The following is a 20,662-nucleotide window of genomic DNA, read 5'->3' as shown; positions in this document are numbered from 1 at the left end:
ACAAAATGTTACTCTGAACAAAGCTTCTTGGGTATTTTTCACTTTCCAAGTATATAGTTACTTAATAGGGGACTTTTAAGACAAATTTAACTGAGGAAAAAGTATACCAAAAGGAACGTATCTTGCCAACCTGTTGTTGTTTCAGACATTTGTTTTCATACATTCTTCTGCCTGATCCTGCCAGGAGATCAAAATCCTGGGCTAGAGCTGCTGCTTGACCTGGGATACGCTCAGAGCAGCTTGATTGGGGTAGGAGGCAAGTGGCTTTAAGCCAGAAATTGTTCCCTAGTCCTGGAGTTGGCTGTGTACTGGACTGTTCCCCAGCATGTCCAAACTGCCTCAGGCTATTCTGGCAGCTCAGGATTTCTGGGACTTAAGGATGCCCCAGCCAGGCTTCCTTCCCACCAGCCACAATCCCTATATGGGCAGCTGCACTAGTTCTACACCACCCAGTGATCCATCTTCCACAAGGGGCATCCTCAGGGATCCGGTAAGCTAGTTTTCTGACTGCTTTGCTTGAATTGGGCAAAGCTGTCAGAGCCAGCCTGAAAAGTGGGGACCCCTGTATTTGACCTTGCCACATTACCATGAAAATGACTAACATGTTAAACAAATTCATTATATGACTTCATTGAATGATGAAGCAGATAAGCTCTGAAAGAGAATGAACCTTTGTTTAATGAAGAAATATATTGGATAATCAACAAAAATTTGTTGGAGAAAATAAGATTCAGTTGCTTTCCACATATCTAAACGTTAATTACAATATATTAGAAATATTTTTTCTCCATTGTATAAAGTCCCTCTGTAAAATATGTTATTTTCTAAAATATATTGTAGCTTAGTAATTCCAGGGTGGCCTTAATTTATATGAGAGGGGCTTTCTCATGAATAGAAAAATGGTTATGTCTGCATAGAAAAATTAGACAACAAGCTAGTTTGGAGGGGTAAAAGTAGCTGGAAATTTTCATGTTAAATATTTGCTGACCAAATATAAACACACACCAAGTAAAAATCACTTTCTCGTATCCAACATATTTTTGTCTTCTGGTCACTTTCTGATGATCAGGGTTTTTTCTGGGCCCTAAGTAATTTAGAAGAAAAGAAATGATCAAATTAAAAAAGGAACACACAATGTTTGAAGTCTAGGCTACAGGCAACAGTGTCTGATTCCCTGGAGAAATGAAGTAGTATTAGTATGTAAAGCTTGAAGTGCCCCAGACTGTCTCAGTAATTAGAAGGTAGGAAATATTGATTGAAGGCAGTTTGTAAAGTGGCATAATGAATTATAATGCTAGAGTAAAGTAGGCTAATAATGAATATTCTATGGAGCGCACTTTGTAACCTACTTTCACATATTTTGTAAATAAGTTGTTCCTTTCAACATCTTTTTTTTTTCTTTTTGTTATAACAAGGCCACAAAGACTTCAGGTTTGAGACCAATGGAACAAAAAGACATTAAAGCAGTGCAAGAACTGATCAACAGTTACTTGAAGCAATTTAATCTTGCTCCTGTAATGGATGAAGAAGAGGTAGCCCACTGGTTCCTGCCTCAGGATCATATTATTGACACCTTTGTAGTTGAGGTAAAAACATTGGTTAACAATGTAAATAAGATATATGTAAATTCCACCCTTGCCTCCCCAGTAATATTACACAAGTAATTCAGTGTAAGGCTATATTGACATTAGAGTTTTGATGGCATCAAGATAACTTCCATGAGAAGCAAGAGGGCTTTCTAGTGCACTCAGAGCCATGATCTATACTTAACCTTGCATTGTAGCATTTGTGGAGCTTGACATAGTTTCTCCATTTTGTTCTTTATATTAAACAGAGAACAGTAAACATTATTGTACATTCTAATAATCTAATCGCATGATAAGAAAACACTTATTTTTGGAGTCTGTATGGACTGCAGTGGTAATGTAACAAGTTGATTAAATAAGCATTCTAAAACTCTGAAAGTGATGACCATCTGGGAGGCACTCTACATTTTTAAAAATCTTGTTTGCTTTTCACCACCTCTTTTTGGAAAAAAACAATTTGATTACAAGTATTAATATTTGAATCTGCTTTTCCAGAAAGAAAGGAGCTGCTAAAATGTCTGACATGAGGAAATGAGAATCTGATTGGGGTCTGATGTCATTCCTTCAGATGTCAAATAGGAACTCCACAGCAGGCCAGCACAAAATTTAAATCCCGCTTAACTGGTTTCAGGTGCACCTATTTATGTGGAGAGTCCCAGTATTGGATAAATCTGCTTCAAATGTAATCTGATACTCAATTTAATAGTTTAACTTCACACCTCTTGGTGCTATTATTTGTGGGTAAAATTTTTAAAATGACCCATGTAGCTTAGGAACCTACGTTCCATTGAAAGCTGCTAGTCACTATATTAAACTTGTTTGCTCGTGCTTAGAAATCCTTTTAGGATGAAAGAAACTACAGAAAAGTTAGATTGCAATTACGTTAAGAAGGCTGCCTTCACAGCACAAATGGCCAAAGGCTTTGTTTTGTTTTCAATTCAAAATGTTGGTACTAAAGACCATAGCAAAATGAAAGGGGAGACCTTAATAAAGCTCATAATCACTGAATTAACATTTCTAGCATCCTTAATAGTGAACGTGCAGAGTCATTGGAGGTGTTTTCTTAAGGTCCATAATTAATTCACCTCTGTGATACAGAGCTCAGCAGTGACATCCTCATATTTGATATTTGAACTTTACATCAGAGGTCCTTAAAAAAGACATCCCCCTTATCACACTTCAAGTGCCCTTTTGAGTTACTATGTTGCAATTTGGTATACTCATTCAACGTGAATCACTAGAGCTGATCTAAATATGCTACATATTTTCCACAAAAAAATTGCTGTCAAAAAGCAAAAAATTTCCTTTTCCAAAGAACTGGAAAAGTGTTGAGAAAAAAAGACTGAGGGGGGACTGATAAGTCTTCAGATATGTTAAGGGCTGTTACAAAAGAAGACAGTGATCAGTTGTTCGGAGGAAGGTAGGACAAGAAGTAATTGTCTTTATTTGCAGCAGGTAATATTTAGATTAGATATTAGAAAAACTTTCTAACTATAAGGTAGTTCAGTACTGGAACAGATTACCAAGGGAGGTTGTGGAATCCCCATCATTGAAGGTTTTTAAGAACAGGTTAGACAAAAACCTGCAAGGGAAGATCGAGGCATACTTGGTTGGTCCTGCCTTAGTATGGGGGGGATGAACTAGATGACCTCTCAAGGTCCCCTCCAGCCCTGCCTTTCTGTTTATGAAATTAAGATGTTCCGAGGGCATCAATTCTGTGCATCTGATTTTAACCAAGATTTTAAACATTTTTGAAGTTGTGATGAATGCGCTGTATAGAGACCAGTGCTGATAGCCATGCCCACTTGAAGGGTAGGCTTCTGGCAGCTAGTATTTGTAATTTCCCAAAATATCTGCTGCGCAGGGAGATGGCTAAAACTGTAAGTAATTAATTACAAGTTGATTCTTCATTCAATGACTTTTTTCTTCCCCAGAGTTCAAATGGCATTTTAACTGATTTCCTGAGTTTCTACACGTTACCTTCAACAGTTATGCATCATCCTGTACATAAAAGCCTCAAAGCTGCCTATTCCTTCTACAATATTCATACAGAGACTCCTCTCTTGGATCTAATGAATGATGCACTCATTATAGCTAAATTGGTAAGTAACTTACTTTCCCTGTCTACTTTTCTCAGAAAAGTAGGGTAATTAAAAAAAAAAATGAAAGGAAGTATTTAATGTGTAACATTCCATTTTCTTTTACTTTTAAAAGGGATTTTTAAGGCACTTGCAGAACTTAAAAAAATCTATACTAGCTTTTCTCTTCACTTTGAACAGCAGTAGAGAAAAAGGAAAAAATTCCCATAAGCCTGCACTATTTTTACAAAATATATTTTGAATAGTGCTGTTGATTAATCACAGTTAACTCATGTGATTAACTCAAAAAAATTAATCGCGATAAATTGCACTGTTAAACAATAAAATACCAATTTAAATTTATTAAATATTTTTGATGCTTTTCTACATTTTCAAATATATTGATTTCAATTACAACACAGAATACGTGTACAGTGCTCACTTTATATTATTTTTATTACAAATATTTGCACTGTAAAAATGATAACAAAAGAAGTAGTATTTTTCAATTCACCTCATAGAAGTACCATAATGCAATCTCTTTGTCATGAAAGTGCAACTTACAAATTTTTTTTGTTACATAACTGCACTCAAAAACAAAACAATGTAAAACTTTAGCGTCTACAAGTTCAACTTTAGAGCCTACAAGCCCACTACTTCTTGTTCAGCCAGTCGCTAAGAGAAACAAGTTTGTTTATATTTATGGGACATAAGGCTGCCCATTTCTTAATTACAATGTCACCTGAAAGCAAGAACAGGCATTCACATTGCACTGTTGTAGCTGGCATCGCAAGATATTTACGTGCCAGATGTTCTAAAGATTCATCTGCCTCTTCATGCTTCAGCCATTGTTCCCGAGGACATGCTTCCATGTAGATGACGCTGGTTAAAAAAATAATGCATTAATTAAATTTGTAACTAAACTCCTTGGGGGAGAATTCTGTGTCTACTGTTTACCTGCATTCTGCCATATATTTCATGTTATAGCAGTCTCCGATGATGATCCAGCACACGTTGTTTGTTTTAAGAACACTGTCACTGCAAATTTGACAAAATGCAAAGAAGATACCAATGTGAAATTTCTAAAGATAGCTACAGCACTCGACCCAAGATTTAAGAATCTGAAGTGCCTTCCAAAATCTGAGAGGGACGAGGTGTGGAGCATGCTTTCAGACATCTTAAAAGAGCAACGCTCTGATGTGGAAACTACAGAACCAGTACCACTAAAAAAGAAAATCAGTCTTCTGCTCATGGCATCTGACTCAGATGATGAAAATTAACATGCATTGGTGCGCACTGCGTTGGATCGTTATTACAGAGGGACCTAGACAAATTGGAGGACTGGGCCAAAAGAAACCTGATGCGGTTCAATAAGGATAAGTGCAGGGTCCTGCACTTAGGACGGAAGAACCCAATGCACAGCTACAGACTAGGGACCGAATGGCTAGGCAGCAGTTCTGCGGAAAAGGACCTAGGGGTTACAGTGGACGAGAAGCTGGATATGAGTCAGCAGTGTGCCCTTGTTGCCAAGAAGGCCAATGGCATTTTGGGATGTATAAGTAGGGGCATAGCGAGCAGATCGAGGGACGTGATCGTTCCCCTCTATTCGACATTGGTGAGGCCTCATCTGGAGTACTGTGTCCAGTTTTGGGCCCCACACTACAAGAAGGATGTGGAAAAATTGTAAAGAGTCCAGCGGAGGGCAACAAAAATGATTAGGGGTCTGGAACACATGACTTATGAGGAGAGGCTGAGGGAACTGGGATTGTTTAGTCTGCGGAAGAGAAGAATGAGGGGGGATTTGATAGCTGCTTTCAACTACCTGAGAGGTGGTTCCAGAGAGGATGGTTCTAGACTATTCTCAGTGGTAGAAGAGGACAGGACAAGGAGTAATGGTCTCAAGTTGCAGTGGGGGAGGTTTAGGTTGGATATTAGGAAAAACTTTTTCACTAAGAGGGTGGTGAAACACTGGAATGCGTTACCTAGGGAGGTGGTAGAATCTCCTTCCTTGGAAGTTTTTAAGGTCAGGCTTGACAAAGCCTTGGCTGGGATGATTTGATTGGGGATTGGTCCTGCTTTGAGCAGGGGGTTGGACTAGATGACCTCCTGAGGTCCCTTCCAACCCTGATATTCTATGATTCTATGATTCTGTTGAGCAGAACCCATCATCAGCATGGATGCATGTCCTCTGGAATGGTGGCTGAAGCATCGAGGGACATTTGAATCTTTAGTGCATCTGGCATGTAAATGTCTTGTGATACCAGCTACAACAGTGCCATGTGAATGCCTGTTCTCACTTTCAGGTGACATTGTAACAAGAAGCAGGCAGCATTATCTTCTGAAAATGTAAACAAACTTGTTTGTCTGAGCTATTGGCTGAACAAGAAGTAGGACTCACTGGACTTTTAGGCTCTAAAGTTTTACATTGTTTTATTTTTGAATGCAGGGGTTTTTTTTGGTACATAATTCTACATTTGTAAGTTCAACTTTCATGATAAAGAGATTACACTGCAGTATTTGTATTAGGTGAATTGAAAAATACTATTTCTTTTGTTTTTTTTACAGTGCAAATATTTGGAATTAAAAAAAATATATAAAACTGCACGCTGTACACTTTGCATTCTGTGTTTGTAATTGAAATCAATATATTTGAAAATGTAAGAAACATCCAAAATATTTAAATAAGTGGTATTCTATTATTGTTTAGCAGTGCAATTAATCGCACGATTAATCACGATTAATTTTTTTAATCACGCGATTAATCGCGATTAATCACTATTAATTTTTAAATCACTTGACAGCACTAATTTTGAACAATGTTCTGTTATCAGTAAGTTCAAAGCAAGTGGTTTATTACCCTGTTTGGTAATGTGATAACTGAAACCCACAGTTTGAGTGTTGCTAAAGCCATGCAAAGCATCTGGAGCAGTGGTAGGCAACCTGCGGCCTGTCAGGATAATCCACTGGAGGGATGCTAGTCAGTTTGTTTACATTTGCATGGCTGTCCGCAGCTCCCAGTGGCTGCGGTTAGCCGTTCCCGGCCAGTGGAACCTGTGGGAAGCGGCAGCCAGCACGTCCCTGCAGCCTGTGCAGCTTCCCGCATCTCCCATTGTCCAGGAACAGCAAACCACAGCCACTGGGAGCTGCGGGCTGTGTGGAAATGTATACAAACTGTCTGGCGGCCCGCCTGCGGATTACCCTGACAGGCTGCGAGTAGGCTGCAGGTTGCCCACCACTGATCTGGAGCATACTAGTGAAAATCTGGCCCTTAGTATCCAAATTAACAATAAGCACTGGATATTCAATGTTAGATGAGTGTATAGTATAATTAAAATGGTGACTCATTGATGGGCTTGGACAACTTATCAAGGTTTGCAGAAATAATTTAGTTTGGATTTGTTTAGTAAAATGGAAGGGTTTATTTTATGTTGGGAATTAGTTGAAATTACAGCTAGTAATTAACTGTTTTTGCATTTTAAAGCTACAATGTGGTATTGTATATGGAAGCAAAGAAAAGATGTGAAGTGTTTAAATAATGTATTTTCAAATTCTAATTTTTAAACACACTTTCTCACACAGAGAGAAAAACATTGACACAGTTTGGGAAAATGGAGGGGAAGCCATTACAAATGAAGGGTTCAGAAGTAAATTTAACATATTCTCATGGGTTCAATGCCATCTAGCACTAAAAGTAGTAGACACCGTGCATTACCCTTGTAAAATGTTTGTAAGTGATTGATATAGATGTATCTGGTGATATAGACCTACAGAATCAATACTCACATACTTACTTTCATTTTTAAAAAGGTGAACAATTCAGAAGTAATATAGAGTACAAATCAGCCCTGTGAACTGAAAGCAATGTGTAGTATTTTTGCTCTTCTTCCATGCATGAAGTTTTAAGACTATAACAAAATAAGGTTGGCTAAGGTGAAAAGTGAAATGGAAATTTAACAACTTATATATATACCTTTTCAAAGAACAGATGGTCTGGTTTTAATTAGTGCCCTGTTCAAATTGCTGACAGCAAAAGAAAGGGGGGAAAAGCTGTAGATAAGTATTGAGCACTGTATAATATGTTCCTTTGTAGAGACGGATGATAAACTTCCTTGAAACATGCAAATATTTCTTTCTGCTGAGAAGCCAGTGGCACATTTAATGAACAAAGTGGGTAAACTTGCTTTAGTTTTGTAAATTATACTCATTCAGAAAAACACTTAGTACCTTCTTAAAATAGAATGTTATATAGATTTATATGCAAGTGGAGTACCTTTATTTACTTGAAGCTAAGACAGAGGTCTCCAGCAGTATGTACAGTTACTTAATATTTTACATTGTGTATATAAATCAGAAACAACTCACAAAGACAGATTTATGGTAACAGAAGGACTAACTATGTATCATGATCATTCTAATATTTTTTAATCATATGAGGTATTGTACCTTGATCATGGTCCTGATGGATTTCTTAAACTAAACAGGATTGGGCTGGGTTGGAACTTGAATGGGAGATACCCATCAGATGCAGGAAGTAGTGTTTATGATCCAAGTCAATACTGTACGTCCCAGCATGATGTTCAGGGGCCAGCATGTTACTGGAGGTTCAGGGTCAGATTTTCAAAAGTATTTAAGCACCTGAGGATTCAGATAGGTGCCTAATGTGACTTTCAAAAGCATCTAGGTGTCCAGATCCCATTGAGAGTTGATTTCCGGGCAATTTTGAAAATCCCACTAGGTGTCTATCTGCATCTTTAGGTGCCTAAATACCTTTACAAATCTGGTCCCCAGTGTTTTAGATGAAGGGGGAGAGAGGGAATGTAAAATACCAGCTAATCACGAGCTAATTACAACAAAAATCACTCTTAAATAAAAGGACAGCTTCCTGTTTTCCTTTTGTCGGTAATTTGTGGTACAGGAAGTGCAGCTCTTTATTAAATGGCATGAGACTTTCAAAATTGTAAGTTCTGTGTTCACTTAACAGTGGTTTTAATATGAATTGTTCTAAAGACATATATTCATGTAGACCAGGAGCTTCAAACTTGGATGTGTAAAGTTAAGTACCTAAACCTATATTTAAGCAAGTGGCCAGACTTTTTCAGAGGTACAGAGCACTTTTCAGCTTCTATTGAAGTCAGTGGCTTAAATCAACAAAAATATACTGGACTCTACATAATTCTAATAAAAATGGTATACATATTCAAGAATGAAGAATTACAAGTTGCTACATGTGTGTATCTAAAATTATAAGGAAAATTCTATATCTTGTGAAATGATGTGATAATTAGATTACAGTGTAGGGTGTAGAGTTAAGGTTGTATGTGCAGATTTAACTTCGTCATTTCCTGACTTTTGAGAGCTTAACTGTGCAGCTTTACTGTTCTTTTCTCTTAGTTCTGATGAAATTTCTGCAGGAGAAAGGCTCTGTACTGCTAATTTTGAAGTAGTTCAGCTTTTACTTTCCCTGAGGCAGAGGCCTTGCCTCTTTTTTTGTGTACTTCCTGTACATTTTTTCACAGCACATCTAACTTAGACATGTATGCATGGCAAGAACTTCTTTAGTAGCATAACGTAGTGAGAAATCTGTGCAAAATGTACATATGGTGTGTGTCTGTGTTTTTTTTTTTAAAGGGGCAGTAACTTGGTCAAAACAAAAATATTTTCACCAAAATATTTAAAGGTACTTATTATGGCAGAAGTCTGCATGCCAAATTTCAGCTTTATGCTTCCTGCTATTCCAGCATTAATCTGTTTTGTTTTGTTTTTTTAATCACTTTCTTTATAATGGGGAAATGGGTTTTTTTGGGGGTGGTGGGGGGGCTTCAGTCTCTTCTTGCTCAAACAGCAGAACATTGTTGTTGCTGTTACTAATAAGTTGTATTACAGTTGTGCCTAATGGTGTGCTCCACTCACACAGAGGGGAGCCCCAGTGGATTCAGTGGAGCATGACAAAAGTGCAGCAAGTGTGTGACAAATTGGAATATCAGAGCCTAATTAAAGACTATGGCTCCTAGGCACTACAGTAATACAAATAATAATAATGAGTCAGCTTAACAAAGAGTGGAAAGGAATTGGGTGGATGGGGATGTGAAAAGGCCAGTTTTACAGTAGAAACTCAAGACTACTCAGTTTCTGTGGCATCTTGATAGTAAAGAGACTTCTGTAATGGCAGTGGATTTGGGGGAGGGAGGGAGGGGACACTTGGCAGAGGGCAAGTGAGCAAGACAGGCGCACATGCAATGAAGACATAGACAGAGATCAAATTCTTGCATCACTTTTAGGAAGGGACCAAACTTGAACAAATTAAATCCTGAAAATATAAAATATATAAATGACTGAAAACAGGTTAGGATTGATATGTTTATGCAGCCTCAATTATAGCAGCTAGTACTGTGCGTGCTCAAATGCAGTTTAATGTAGACTAAAAACTAAGATCAATCTTGACTATTGTGCAAAGAAACAAACCTATAACATTGAAACTGCATTAGGATTATTTTGATGTTTTACCCCGGAATGTCACGTGACAGTGTCTTACCTCCTAGAGCAGTGGTTCTCACCCCGTGGGCCACTTGAAGACCAATCAGCACACAGCTGTGGCCCATGTTGTGACATTCTCAGGGCTCTAACTATGGCAGGAGCATATGCCCCAGGCACAGAGCCAGCAGGGGGGTGCAAAAATGGGGCAGCACAGGATCAGGCCTAGCAGCATCAGCAGGAAACCAGGGTGCTCAGTGCCCCTCCCCCCACCCCACCCTGACCCCATGGGTCCAGTGACCCTGGCTGGAGCCGGCTCCCTGGCACTAGGACTGCAGGCGGGCAGGGCAGGCTGCATGGCTAAGCTATGTGTAACCAAGATAGGAGACCAGTGGGCAAGGGAAGTGGGGTTCTGGGGGCTAGGGCCCTAGGGAGGGGGTGCAGGGGGCTGGGGCGTGGGAAGGCGGGTGCAGCCAGTGTATGGGGGACAGACTGTAGGTGTGTGGACTGGTGGCAGTCCCTGGATGGAGGGGTTGAGGGCTGGGAGAAGATACTGGTGGGGAGTCTCTGGGTGGAGGACTGGATGCTGGAGGGGGCAGTCCCTGGGGTGCTGTTCTGCCCTGGACCAGGCACCCTGTCTCTGCAGGGCAGGCACGTGTGCCAGACCAGTGTTCGGGGGGGGGGGGGGGGGTTCCTGGATGCTGGGGGGACAGTTCCAGGAGGGTTGGGTGATAGGGGGTATTCCCTGGGTGGTGGAGCTGGGTGCCTGGAGGACAGTCCCTGGCTGGGGTGAGCACCCCATACCAGGCAGGGCTCCACAGCCATGCTCTCCAGGCACCAAGCCCAGCCACACCGCCAGCAGCAGTGTGTCATGTCATGCCACCCCTCCAATAAATTAATTGTAAGTTAATGTTTTGACTTATTTTGCTAATTTAAAATGCTCTTGGTAGACATTTGCCAGTATTGAAATGAAAGGTGCTAAATTGATTTGAATTGTATTGCTGTCATATAACAAATACTAAATCTTTTTTTTTTTTTTTTGGTAGCTGTATTGCAGCAGTTCTCAAACTGTGGGTCGGGACCCCAAAGTGGGTCACGACCCTGTTTTAATGGGGTCACCAGGGCTGGTGTTAAACTTGCTGGGTCCTGGGGCTGAAGCCGAAGCCTGAGCTTTGGCTTCCATTAAGCTTCAGCTTCCATTTAGCTTCACACCCACCCGGGGCAGCAGGGTTTATGCTGTGGCCACCCTGCCCAGGGCAGCAGGGCTTGGGGGGGGGGGGGGGGGGGCTCAGGCGTCTGTCCCCCAGCTGTGGTCGTGTAGTAATTTTTGTTGTCAGAAGGGGGTCTCGATGCAAAGAAGTTTGAGAATCCCTGTTGTGGATGGGGCCCACGTAACACAGAGAGAGCAATATGCGGCCCACAGTGGTAAATAGGTTAAGAACCACTGTTCTAGAGATATACCTTCAGTCTAAATTCCTCTGTGTGGTATGCAGACAGAATTACTTCCTATTGGAAAAATCTTCTATTCTGCATGCATATCAGAATGCTGGATCAGATCTAATGTCTATGTAGTGAAAATTGTTAGACTCTTGGACACATTTATACCCATTATGTGTATATATAAAGTATCATTTGAAAATCAAAATAAAATTTCAAAAACGTTTTGATATTTCCAGAAAGGATTTGATGTGTTCAATGCACTAGACTTGATGGAAAACAAAACATTCCTGGAAAAACTCAAGTTTGGGATAGGAGATGGGAACTTGCAGTATTATTTGTACAACTGGCGGTGTCCTGGTATGGAATCCGAAAAGGTAAGAGAAAAAAGAGCTTCTGTGCACACTTAACAATAAAAATAAATTAACTTAAGAATGTCAAAACAGACAAAACTTTTAAATATTTGTTTTAAATTGAACATCTAAGATTCATAATTAAGTTCAAAAAGCCAGTATTTGTTGCTATCCTTGCATTAACTACTGCATTTTGCCCCTTCCTTTAGGTTGGTCTTGTATTACAGTAAGGAGGACCCTTGTGTTTCTAGAACTCTGAAGTTGTCATTTGGATTGATTTAATCTACATAACCGTTCTTGGAACAGTATTGTTCAAGAGGAGTACAAGCACAACGTCAGTGAAATTGAAATAATCCATCAAAACTAAAATAATGAAGAAATCCATATCTGACCTTTTACACATTTTCAGATAGAATGGAAAAAGTTCATGAAACTTTTATTGTCCATAAAAAGAATAAAAGCACATTCATTTAATTTTCAAAGCTTAGCTCGCACCTTGATAAAAAGAAGGTATTTTTTCCACTCTGTAGAAAAGACTGTTTTGTACAAACTGAACTGCAGTGGTGGATTAGGGTACGAAAATCTTGCTATTATGTGAATGAACTGCTGCATTTCTATTTATTAAGTGGTGGTGTATGTTTGTCAGTGTAACAGAATGAAGGATCCAAACGGAGTATCTTTGCTTATAAAATTCACATGGATGTCATCATTTGGGGTAAAATAATGGAGTTATGATACATTTGTAGCTAATATGAAAGTCTTGGATGTTTTTGTAACTGGCGCAGTATGAAAATGTGCTGGTTTGACTAGTGCATTTGTTTCTCCATAAGCAACGCTGCCAAATCAATAAAAATACAGATTTGTACTTTGATCTTCAATAGATCAGTGGATTGATTCAGTAGTATTGCACTGTTCAGTGCAGATACCTATGTTGCCAGAATGATTATAAATTACTGTACTTAATTTATAGTTGTGGCACAAAACCTTAGTTTTTCCTCAGTAGATCAACATCAGCCTGTGTGTAAAACTAAGAATTTTGGTAATGCTATCAAAATATTTATAATTTTGAATGTTTTCAATGCTTCTGCAAAATTGCACATATTCCTTTGTTTACTTTGAAGTCTGTAATTCTAACGAAAAGTATCTTGTGTAAATAAGTATTCATAAATTGTTACTGGTAGTGTTTTTATCCTGAATTTTGAACAACAGGTTTCACTGTACATAGTGCCAGTAATCGAGAGAGATACATGCTTCTCCTTCTCCCCTGGAAAGACTATGTACTGGCCTTAACTTAAATGCAACAACCTGATTTTTATTTCCTCATGAATGCTCTGCAACTAGAAGCATTTGGTATACACTCCATAATGCCATACTCACAGCTTAAACTGTGATGGCAGTTCTTAAGAGTTTAGGTATGCTACAGTCACATGAGCAGCAAAATCTACAGTTCTAGCTGAAAGTGCCAAATACTGGTGAAGGTTACATGCTGTGCAGGTATTTTGGACATTACTTGAATATTTGGTAAAATATTTATGGATAAACCTGGCTTTAACACCCCCATAATTCTAAATGTGAGATCAAATTTTGCTCAACTTTAGGAGCTGTCTGAAATTAGCAATGTAGCTAGAGATATTTAGTTGTACCTCTTTATCACTGGACTTAACATGTCTTGTATGGCAGCTTATTTCACAAAAGTCATTCTTTTATAATGGAAGGGGACTCTACCCCATGTGTACAGGGGTAACAGGCTCTCAGGCTTTGTCTAAACTGTGATTTAAAGGTATATTGCTAGCTAAATGTGTTCTAACCCATACTAATACACAGTTACTCTAGTGTGCACAGTGCAGTCTGCTTCAATATGTGCTCAAGTTAAAGCACACTGCCCTTGTCTACATTAGACTTTGAAAGGTAGTACATTCCAACACCCTATAGTTAGCTTCCAATTATCTATAGCAGGATTTTATTGGCCACTTATGTTGTTAAAGCTAAAATAGTTTGTACCTTAGAGTCAGTGAGGGCCTATTGCTGTCTATACAGGCACATCCCGGAAAGTTGACAAATCAACTTAACCTTGCATTGATGTGCATAAGTTAAAGCCTATTAACCACTCACATAGATGCTCTCATGCAAGAATAAAGCAGCCTTATCCGCTAGTTTAATTCTCTGCTAAAGATTGAGGATTAAACCAGTGGTTCCTGAACTTATTAATGTGAGCCACAAACTGCATTTTGTCTTTTTTTGGACCTACCATTACCCTCAGCCCCAGCACTGCAACCCTATATCCCATCTAGGTCCAGAGGAGGTGGGGGGAGGGTTTGGAGAGTTGAGCTCACCCTAGACTCACGCCACAGTGGCAGCTCCTGTCCTGGGGGCAGGGGGGGTGGGGAGGAGGAGGGTTGGCCCCAGCTGTGAGTATTGCAATGTGGTGCATGAGGATGCAGCACCACTCAGGTTTGCATGCCCCCCCAAGTTTGACAGAGGGATGGCCAGGCTAAATTTGAGTGAATGGGGTTGCAGTACCACTTGGGTAGGCAAGCAAATTTGAGTGGCACTGCATCATGGCACACAGGGTTGCAATGCCATTCATGTTTGGCCCTTCTACTCCTCTATCATGATAGAGTAGCTGCACCAAACTTGAGTGCCACTGTAACCACAAGGATCAAGTTGCAACACCCAGCATGGGGAACTGGACCAAGTCCCACAGGACAAGAGCTGGGCAGGTTTTCTCTCCAACACCCCTACCATATTGGGGCCTCCCATGTGCACCAAACTGGGAAAAGTGTATATTAGCCTAAGTCTGGGCTCAGCAATGGGTTATTCTGACCCTGGACGTGGCAACCCACTGCTTGGGAAACACGGTCTTAAACTACAAGGCCATTTTATTCCTGAATGAGAACAGCTATTGGTGGAAGGGTGGTAATGTGCTTTAATATAGTTGATTCATCTTAACTTTCCTGAGTGACAAGCCCCAAGAACACACATAGCAAGGCTAAAAATTAGTATCTGCCTTTTTTTTTCCCAGGCAGGGGCCTGTGGGCATTTTGCTATTAGAAGCCTCTGCTACATTTAACCTTCCAATAGCCTCATTACGATGGAATCACTGCTTTTGACCTTTTTAATTTGTTCCCTTAACTTGTACATGAGTGGAGGGAGAAGTGGAATCCAGAATACAGGTAGCCTAGATAATCTTTGACCTGGAACATGGAAGTTTATCCCCTATTTAAAAAAAATAAACACAGGCTCACTTAAAGAAAGAGGTTTTTGCTAGCTTTCTTCCTGAAGGACAGGAGTAGCTTTTGAGTAAAATGTGAGCTCTAAGTAAACTACTTTATTTTGTTGAGATTAATTATACACTTTTTTTTATTGGAGTCTGAGCTGCTTCACTGTTCCCTGCTTCTAAACATCCTTACACAATTTCCTGCAAAATATCTGGTGTGTGCACTCATTAAATTCTACTGTTTACTATGGCAGTTTCTTAAAGTGCATTTCCCTTCAAGAGTTAAGTATCATACCATTTTCAGCTACTTGGAATTATTACTTTAAGGTCAGGCTTGACAAAGCCCTGGCTGGGATGATTTAGTTGGGGATTGGTCCTGCTTTGAGCAGGGGGTTTGACTAGATGACTTCCTGAGGTCCCTTCCAAACCTGATATTCTATGATTGTATGATTACAATTCTTACCTGCCATTTTACATACAACAGTACATAAAATATATCTGAAGTTATTGGAAATAGTTTCTAAACTCTCCCTTTATGAAATAGTTTTGACACTTAACTTCAACTTTGTATTATGTGGATTCTGTGAGAGACTGTCACGGTTTGCATACAGCAGTCTTTTTTTAAAATGCATTTTTTCCTGCAACAGAAGTATTTAATTATTCATGATTATGATCAAGACTAATGTTTTCCTTTAGCATATCAGAGACCAAATATATCTGGAAACCAGTTTAGCTTGCATCTCTTGACCAAAACCAACCTCGTAGAGCAGAGTATTGACATTCAAAAACAGAGCCTGTGTGTGTGCCTACCAGTTACAGATGTTTGCTTGAAACATCTTATAGACGACCAGCTTTTAAAAACAAAGTTTATACCAGCATGGACACTTGTTTGAATAAACTTTCAATTTTGATATTCATTTGTTTGAATAGTTACATTTAATTTTAGAGTTTTGTTCTAAGTATATTCATTCCCTAAAAACAAAAGAATTTGCTTGATGCTTTTCATTAATAGCAGGTGCACATTCTAGAACTATACCACATACTTTTAAGCCCAGGCTCTCTAAACACTAATTAAGCACATCTTAGGAAAGTGGTTACACTTATGCACACTTTTATAGATTGCATGCTTTAATGTCAGAATAAAACAAATCTGAGTTCATCTTCTGTTAGTCAATTGGCTTTACATGTGAAGCCATGACATTTAAAAGCATCTAACTTAGCTACATCGGGCAGTTTCCAATACTGCATAATAATCACTTTACTCCACTGTAAAGACCTGTACTAAACTAAGTTATTTTGAAGCAGCTTTTTTCTTTTTGGGGGGTTTCCGTATCTTATTTGGATTTGGAACAAGCTTTTTAATTCTGAGAGCTTGTAAAGTTACATTTGAAGAATCCGACTTATTGCTTTCAGTACATTTCCACTTACGGCTTTGGGAGAACTCCTCCACTGAGGTCTCCATAAGCTCGGTATCTTGAATTTCCAAAGGATCAGTATATGCCTCCGCCATAGGTTGCTCACTTCCGTGGTGAATCCAGGGCACATCCAAGCTAGGTATCCGTGGAATTATAGCTTCTACTACTTCAGTAAAAGTATCAGAATTCTTTTTAAAACCCAGTGCTAGAACAGATGTTAAGCCAAGCATAGGTGCTATGCTTTCACTAAGACGTGGAACCTGGCCAGCTGGGATTGCTCGACTGGCACTGAGCTGAATAAGGTGCATGGTGATCATAGTAGGTTTTGCAGATTTACACACCAGCACTAGAAGTAGTTCATTTTTTTCCAAAGATCTAGTAACCTCATTAATTCCAATAGCAAGCTGATTCCTGACGTTTAAGTCAGTCCATCCTTGTTCTTGTTGAATATGGTCTGTTTCCTTCTCCTGTGGACGTACAATACAATCACTAGCATCACATTTTTCTTTAATTTGCCTTTTTGCAATAGAACGCTTTTTCCTCCTTCGAGTCTCAATCTTTTTAAGTCCAATATGTTTAATCCTTTCTTCCAAGGTCTGGAGTATAAAGTGCATATCATCTCCTTCTAGGGTATTCCACTTGATATCATATGGGTTATTTAAAGATGTTTTTACAGTAATTTTCTTTGCTTTACGGACTGATCCACCCCTGACCTGAGTAACTGACATCTTGATGCTTTTCTCTGTGTTTTGACACTTCAGCTATGAATAAGAAAAAAGAGGAAACTACTAGTTAATATTTTAAAGATACCCAAAGTGAACAGTCTTTAAAAAGTGCCTCTCTTGGGCGTGCAAGTCAAACTCTTTCTATTGCAACAGATCTGTGTTTCTCAGTACTTTTCCTAATGTTTTAAGAGATTTAGAGCCTGTTTCACACCAGCTCAGTACCACTTTTAAAAAAATCTTTACAAGAAGTACATTCAGGAATCACCAATTAAATTAATAGGCAACAGCTTTAAAACAAAAGGAAGTACTTCTTCCACAACACAGAGTCAACCTGTGAACTCATTGCCAGGGGATGCTCTGAAGATCAAAATCATAACTGGGTTCAAAAAAGAACAAGATCATCACGGATGCAACTCCATGCTTTAAGTGTTCCTAGTCTCTGATTGCCAGAAGCTGTTCTATTCATTGCCTCTGAAGCACCTGGCATTGGCTGCTGTCAGAAGACAGGATACTGGGCTAAATGGATTAGTCTGACCCAGTGTGGCTGTTCTTATGTAGTATTAGACTTCAGTAATTACTTGGCACCGTAGCACCTGCTCCATTCATTAATGAAAAAGCAACAAGTCAAGACTTGTGCCAAAAGTGATGCATCTGAAACTGCACAGAGGCTGCTAGAGGTTCTACAGATTAAAAAACTAAGTCAAAGCAAACTGCTGAAGTTGTAAGAAACAAATACATTTAATTTTTACTGCTGCACATCTCTATTTTGGAAACACTATCAAGAGAACAATGCTCTGAACCTATAGTATCTCAACTGTAGCAAACTATTTTATATTCTTGAATTCATGAAGTATCTTTACTTTGATTAGCAGTCCTCAATCTTTCCCCTTTTGTGATGTAATTCACATTAGCAGGTGTTCTTGTTTATTGGCATTTAGAAGATATAATTTTTTAAAACTAATTAATTTGTAAGATGTCTCATAAAAGGAGCAACCTAAAGGCTGAAGCAACTACAAAACAGAAAGGTAAGTATATGCTACTGCTGGAGAGGCTGAATGTGTGTACCAAGGGCACAGCCTAAGACGAGAAATGACAGCCTATGATGGAGTGGGGCAAAATTAGAATTACCTTTTGGATTTTCTTCATCTGAAGACTTTGAATGAGGGACCTTATGGCATATGCGTACCCTTCATACTGGACAGAGACCAAGAAAGAAGACAGCAGTAGTGTAGTACACAAAAACTAGTAGGACAGAAAAGAGAGATTAGCCAGGCTCAGATCTCATTGTGTGGAAGGGGTTTTGCTCCATGCGATTTGATTTCTCTTCTCTCCTTCCCAAATAATCAGATTAAGGGAGAGGGACAGTAAAAGTAAATTTCCTATGGGTTCTCTACATTATGTGTACTTTGTACCACAATTTTATGTAATACAGATGCATTGTTTTTGTTCAGGTCTCATTTAATATTGGGTCCATGGTCCTAAGATCATCCTAGATGTTATAAAGATGAATATTTTAAAAGCGAGTACATAAATGGGGCTTAAAAATACACTTGTGAGCAGGAAGCCTTTCCTGGAGAATGTGCGGGTTATGGCTACGTCTTCAATTTTTGTAGAATTGTTTAAGATAAGTTTTCAGCCCTTATGCATGCAAATGTAACATCACAAACATGAACCACGTATAACGTGCTAAAAGACACCTTCAACACTTCTGCTGTTAGGTAAAGCTATAAGCAACAGCAGTAGAGTGAAATTAGCAAGTATCTAGTTAGTTTTGCAAGATCTTTCTAAAAAACTTGTTGACAACAGTGACGCTGTGAGTAATGATGCATTTTCACGTTTGCTGCTCTGGAAAGCTCTGAGCAGAAGAGGCAGGCACTGAAATTATTCACTGGATAAGGTGATCAAAAAAAGGAAGATAGGATGACTGCCATAGCTAAAGGAGGAATATAGTGGTAATCACCAGGAGTAACAGACTAGGATTATATCCCTGGACTAATCTGGTGGAGACCCTCACGTATCACCTATAGCTTTTATATTTACCTCTGACTAGTAGGTTTAGTTCTCCAAACAGTAGATGTTCTGGTAAATATCTGAAGCCCTGTAGATACCTCAGAACATCGAACCTAAGAAATAATGGTAAACTGTGATTATGGGCAAAATATCAACATTTAGCCTTGCTTATCTGCTCCCCATTGGACTAATGTTTAAAACCTGCCACTTCTCTGTTCAGAAACTAAGAACAACATCCAACTCCAGTGACAGACCTGGAACCATGCAGCAGGTGCCCAACCCCAACTCATCTTAACTTATCCCCACCTGACCCAGAACCCCCCCTCCCCCCGGCCACCTCCTGAGCCACAATCCCTCTCCCCCAAACTCCCGCCCCACCTGACACAGAACCTCCTCCCCGCCCCCTCCTGAGCCACAATCCCTCTCGCCCCCACTCCCGCCCCCACCTGACCCAGAACCTCCCAAGCCCCCTCCTGAGCCGCAATCCCTCTCCCCCAAACTCCCGCCCCCACCTGACCCAGAACCTCCCAAGCCCCCTCCTGAGCCGCAATCCCTCTCCCCCAAACTCCCGCCCCCACCTGACCCAGAACCTCCCAAGCCCCCTCTAGCCCGCAGAGGGGCGGGAACCCTTTACCCCCGCCCTCCCGTCATGAGCCAGAACTGCACCCCTCCCCCTCCCCCTCCCCCTCCCCCTCGCACTGGGCCCTCTCCTCACCCTCGGACCAAACCGCCGGCCCCAGTCACGTGCCTCAACCGCAGCCTGATCCAGCCTCCGAGGGCCCCGCCGCCTCTAGCTGACGCCGCGCCGCGGGCAGGCCGGGCCTCTCGCGAGACTCGCCCCCTCCCACCAGGCCATGGCGCGCCCGGCCGCCGGCGCTGAGAGGCTCGCAGGCCGCGGTGCGCCCGCAACGTGCCGCCAGGGGGCGCTGCAAGAGCGGCCGCGCCGCGTGCGCCGGAACCCAGCCGGGCCCCGGTAGGTCCCGCCTTCTCGCTCCGCTTGTCGGCGCGTCTCAAGCGCCTGTCGCGTCTTCCGGGCCCGGGGTAGCGACGTCTGAGGGGCGGGGGTGTCACGATTTGCTGCCCCTGGACCTTCCTTTCGCATCTTCTGCTCCAGGTCTTCCAGGGGCTACCGATTTGCCGGTAACGCTGTGCTGTGAGCCCTCTGCTTTTGGATAGCTCGTGGTGTACGCTGTATACCCCTGGGCACCAATAGAGAGAGGTATTTTAAAACATTTTAAAAACATTATTATTTTAAGCTGGCATATGAACAGAAACACTTTGCTTTTTGTTCCGAGATGTTTTCAAAAACAAGCATCTAAACGTATGTATAGCTACAGAGTTATGAAGCCCTTTTTGTCTGTACCGAAATG

General features: G+C 40.5%; 2 protein-coding genes across 15 annotated transcripts in view; one reads left to right on the top strand and one right to left on the bottom strand.

The window, feature by feature from the left end:
• The window catches only part of NMT2 (N-myristoyltransferase 2), a 57,481-nt gene extending 41,422 nt beyond the window's left edge, over window positions 1–16,059 (top strand). For 2 of the 5 annotated variants that reach the window (XM_027820942.3, XM_027820943.3), the window contains exons 9-12: window positions 1,416–1,586; window positions 3,521–3,688; window positions 11,812–11,949; window positions 12,135–16,059. In XM_027820942.3, the coding sequence (XP_027676743.1) occupies window positions 1,416–1,586; window positions 3,521–3,688; window positions 11,812–11,949; window positions 12,135–12,155 (498 nt within the window). In that variant the 3' untranslated portion in view covers window positions 12,156–16,059. Of the gene's footprint in view, window positions 1–1,415; window positions 1,587–3,520; window positions 3,689–7,243; window positions 10,822–11,811; window positions 11,950–12,134 lie in introns of those variants that run through there. The other 3 variants (XM_007058449.4, XM_043541264.1, XM_037890758.2) reach the window with 3 other exon arrangements.
• The window catches only part of RPP38 (ribonuclease P/MRP subunit p38), a 37,917-nt gene extending 17,715 nt beyond the window's left edge, over window positions 1–20,202 (bottom strand). For 2 of the 10 annotated variants that reach the window (XM_037890765.2, XM_037890764.2), the window contains exons 1-4: window positions 20,008–20,198; window positions 19,323–19,405; window positions 18,411–18,524; window positions 16,571–17,318 (exon numbers count right to left, since the gene is read on the bottom strand). In XM_037890765.2, the coding sequence (XP_037746693.1) occupies window positions 16,571–17,318; window positions 18,411–18,428 (766 nt within the window). In that variant the 5' untranslated portion in view covers window positions 18,429–18,524; window positions 19,323–19,405; window positions 20,008–20,198. Of the gene's footprint in view, window positions 1–650; window positions 1,085–4,486; window positions 4,547–12,327; window positions 17,319–18,410; window positions 18,525–19,322; window positions 19,406–20,007 lie in introns of those variants that run through there. The other 8 variants (XM_043541265.1, XM_037890759.2, XM_037890763.2 and 5 more) reach the window with 8 other exon arrangements.
• Window positions 20,203–20,662: the final 460 nt, after the last annotated feature.

This window comes from Chelonia mydas, chromosome 2 (genome assembly GCF_015237465.2).
Source record: "Chelonia mydas isolate rCheMyd1 chromosome 2, rCheMyd1.pri.v2, whole genome shotgun sequence".
Lineage (NCBI taxonomy): Eukaryota > Metazoa > Chordata > Testudines > Cheloniidae > Chelonia > Chelonia mydas.
The sequence above is the reverse complement of the archived record's forward strand: the minus strand, read 5'-3'. Positions and strand labels throughout refer to the sequence as shown.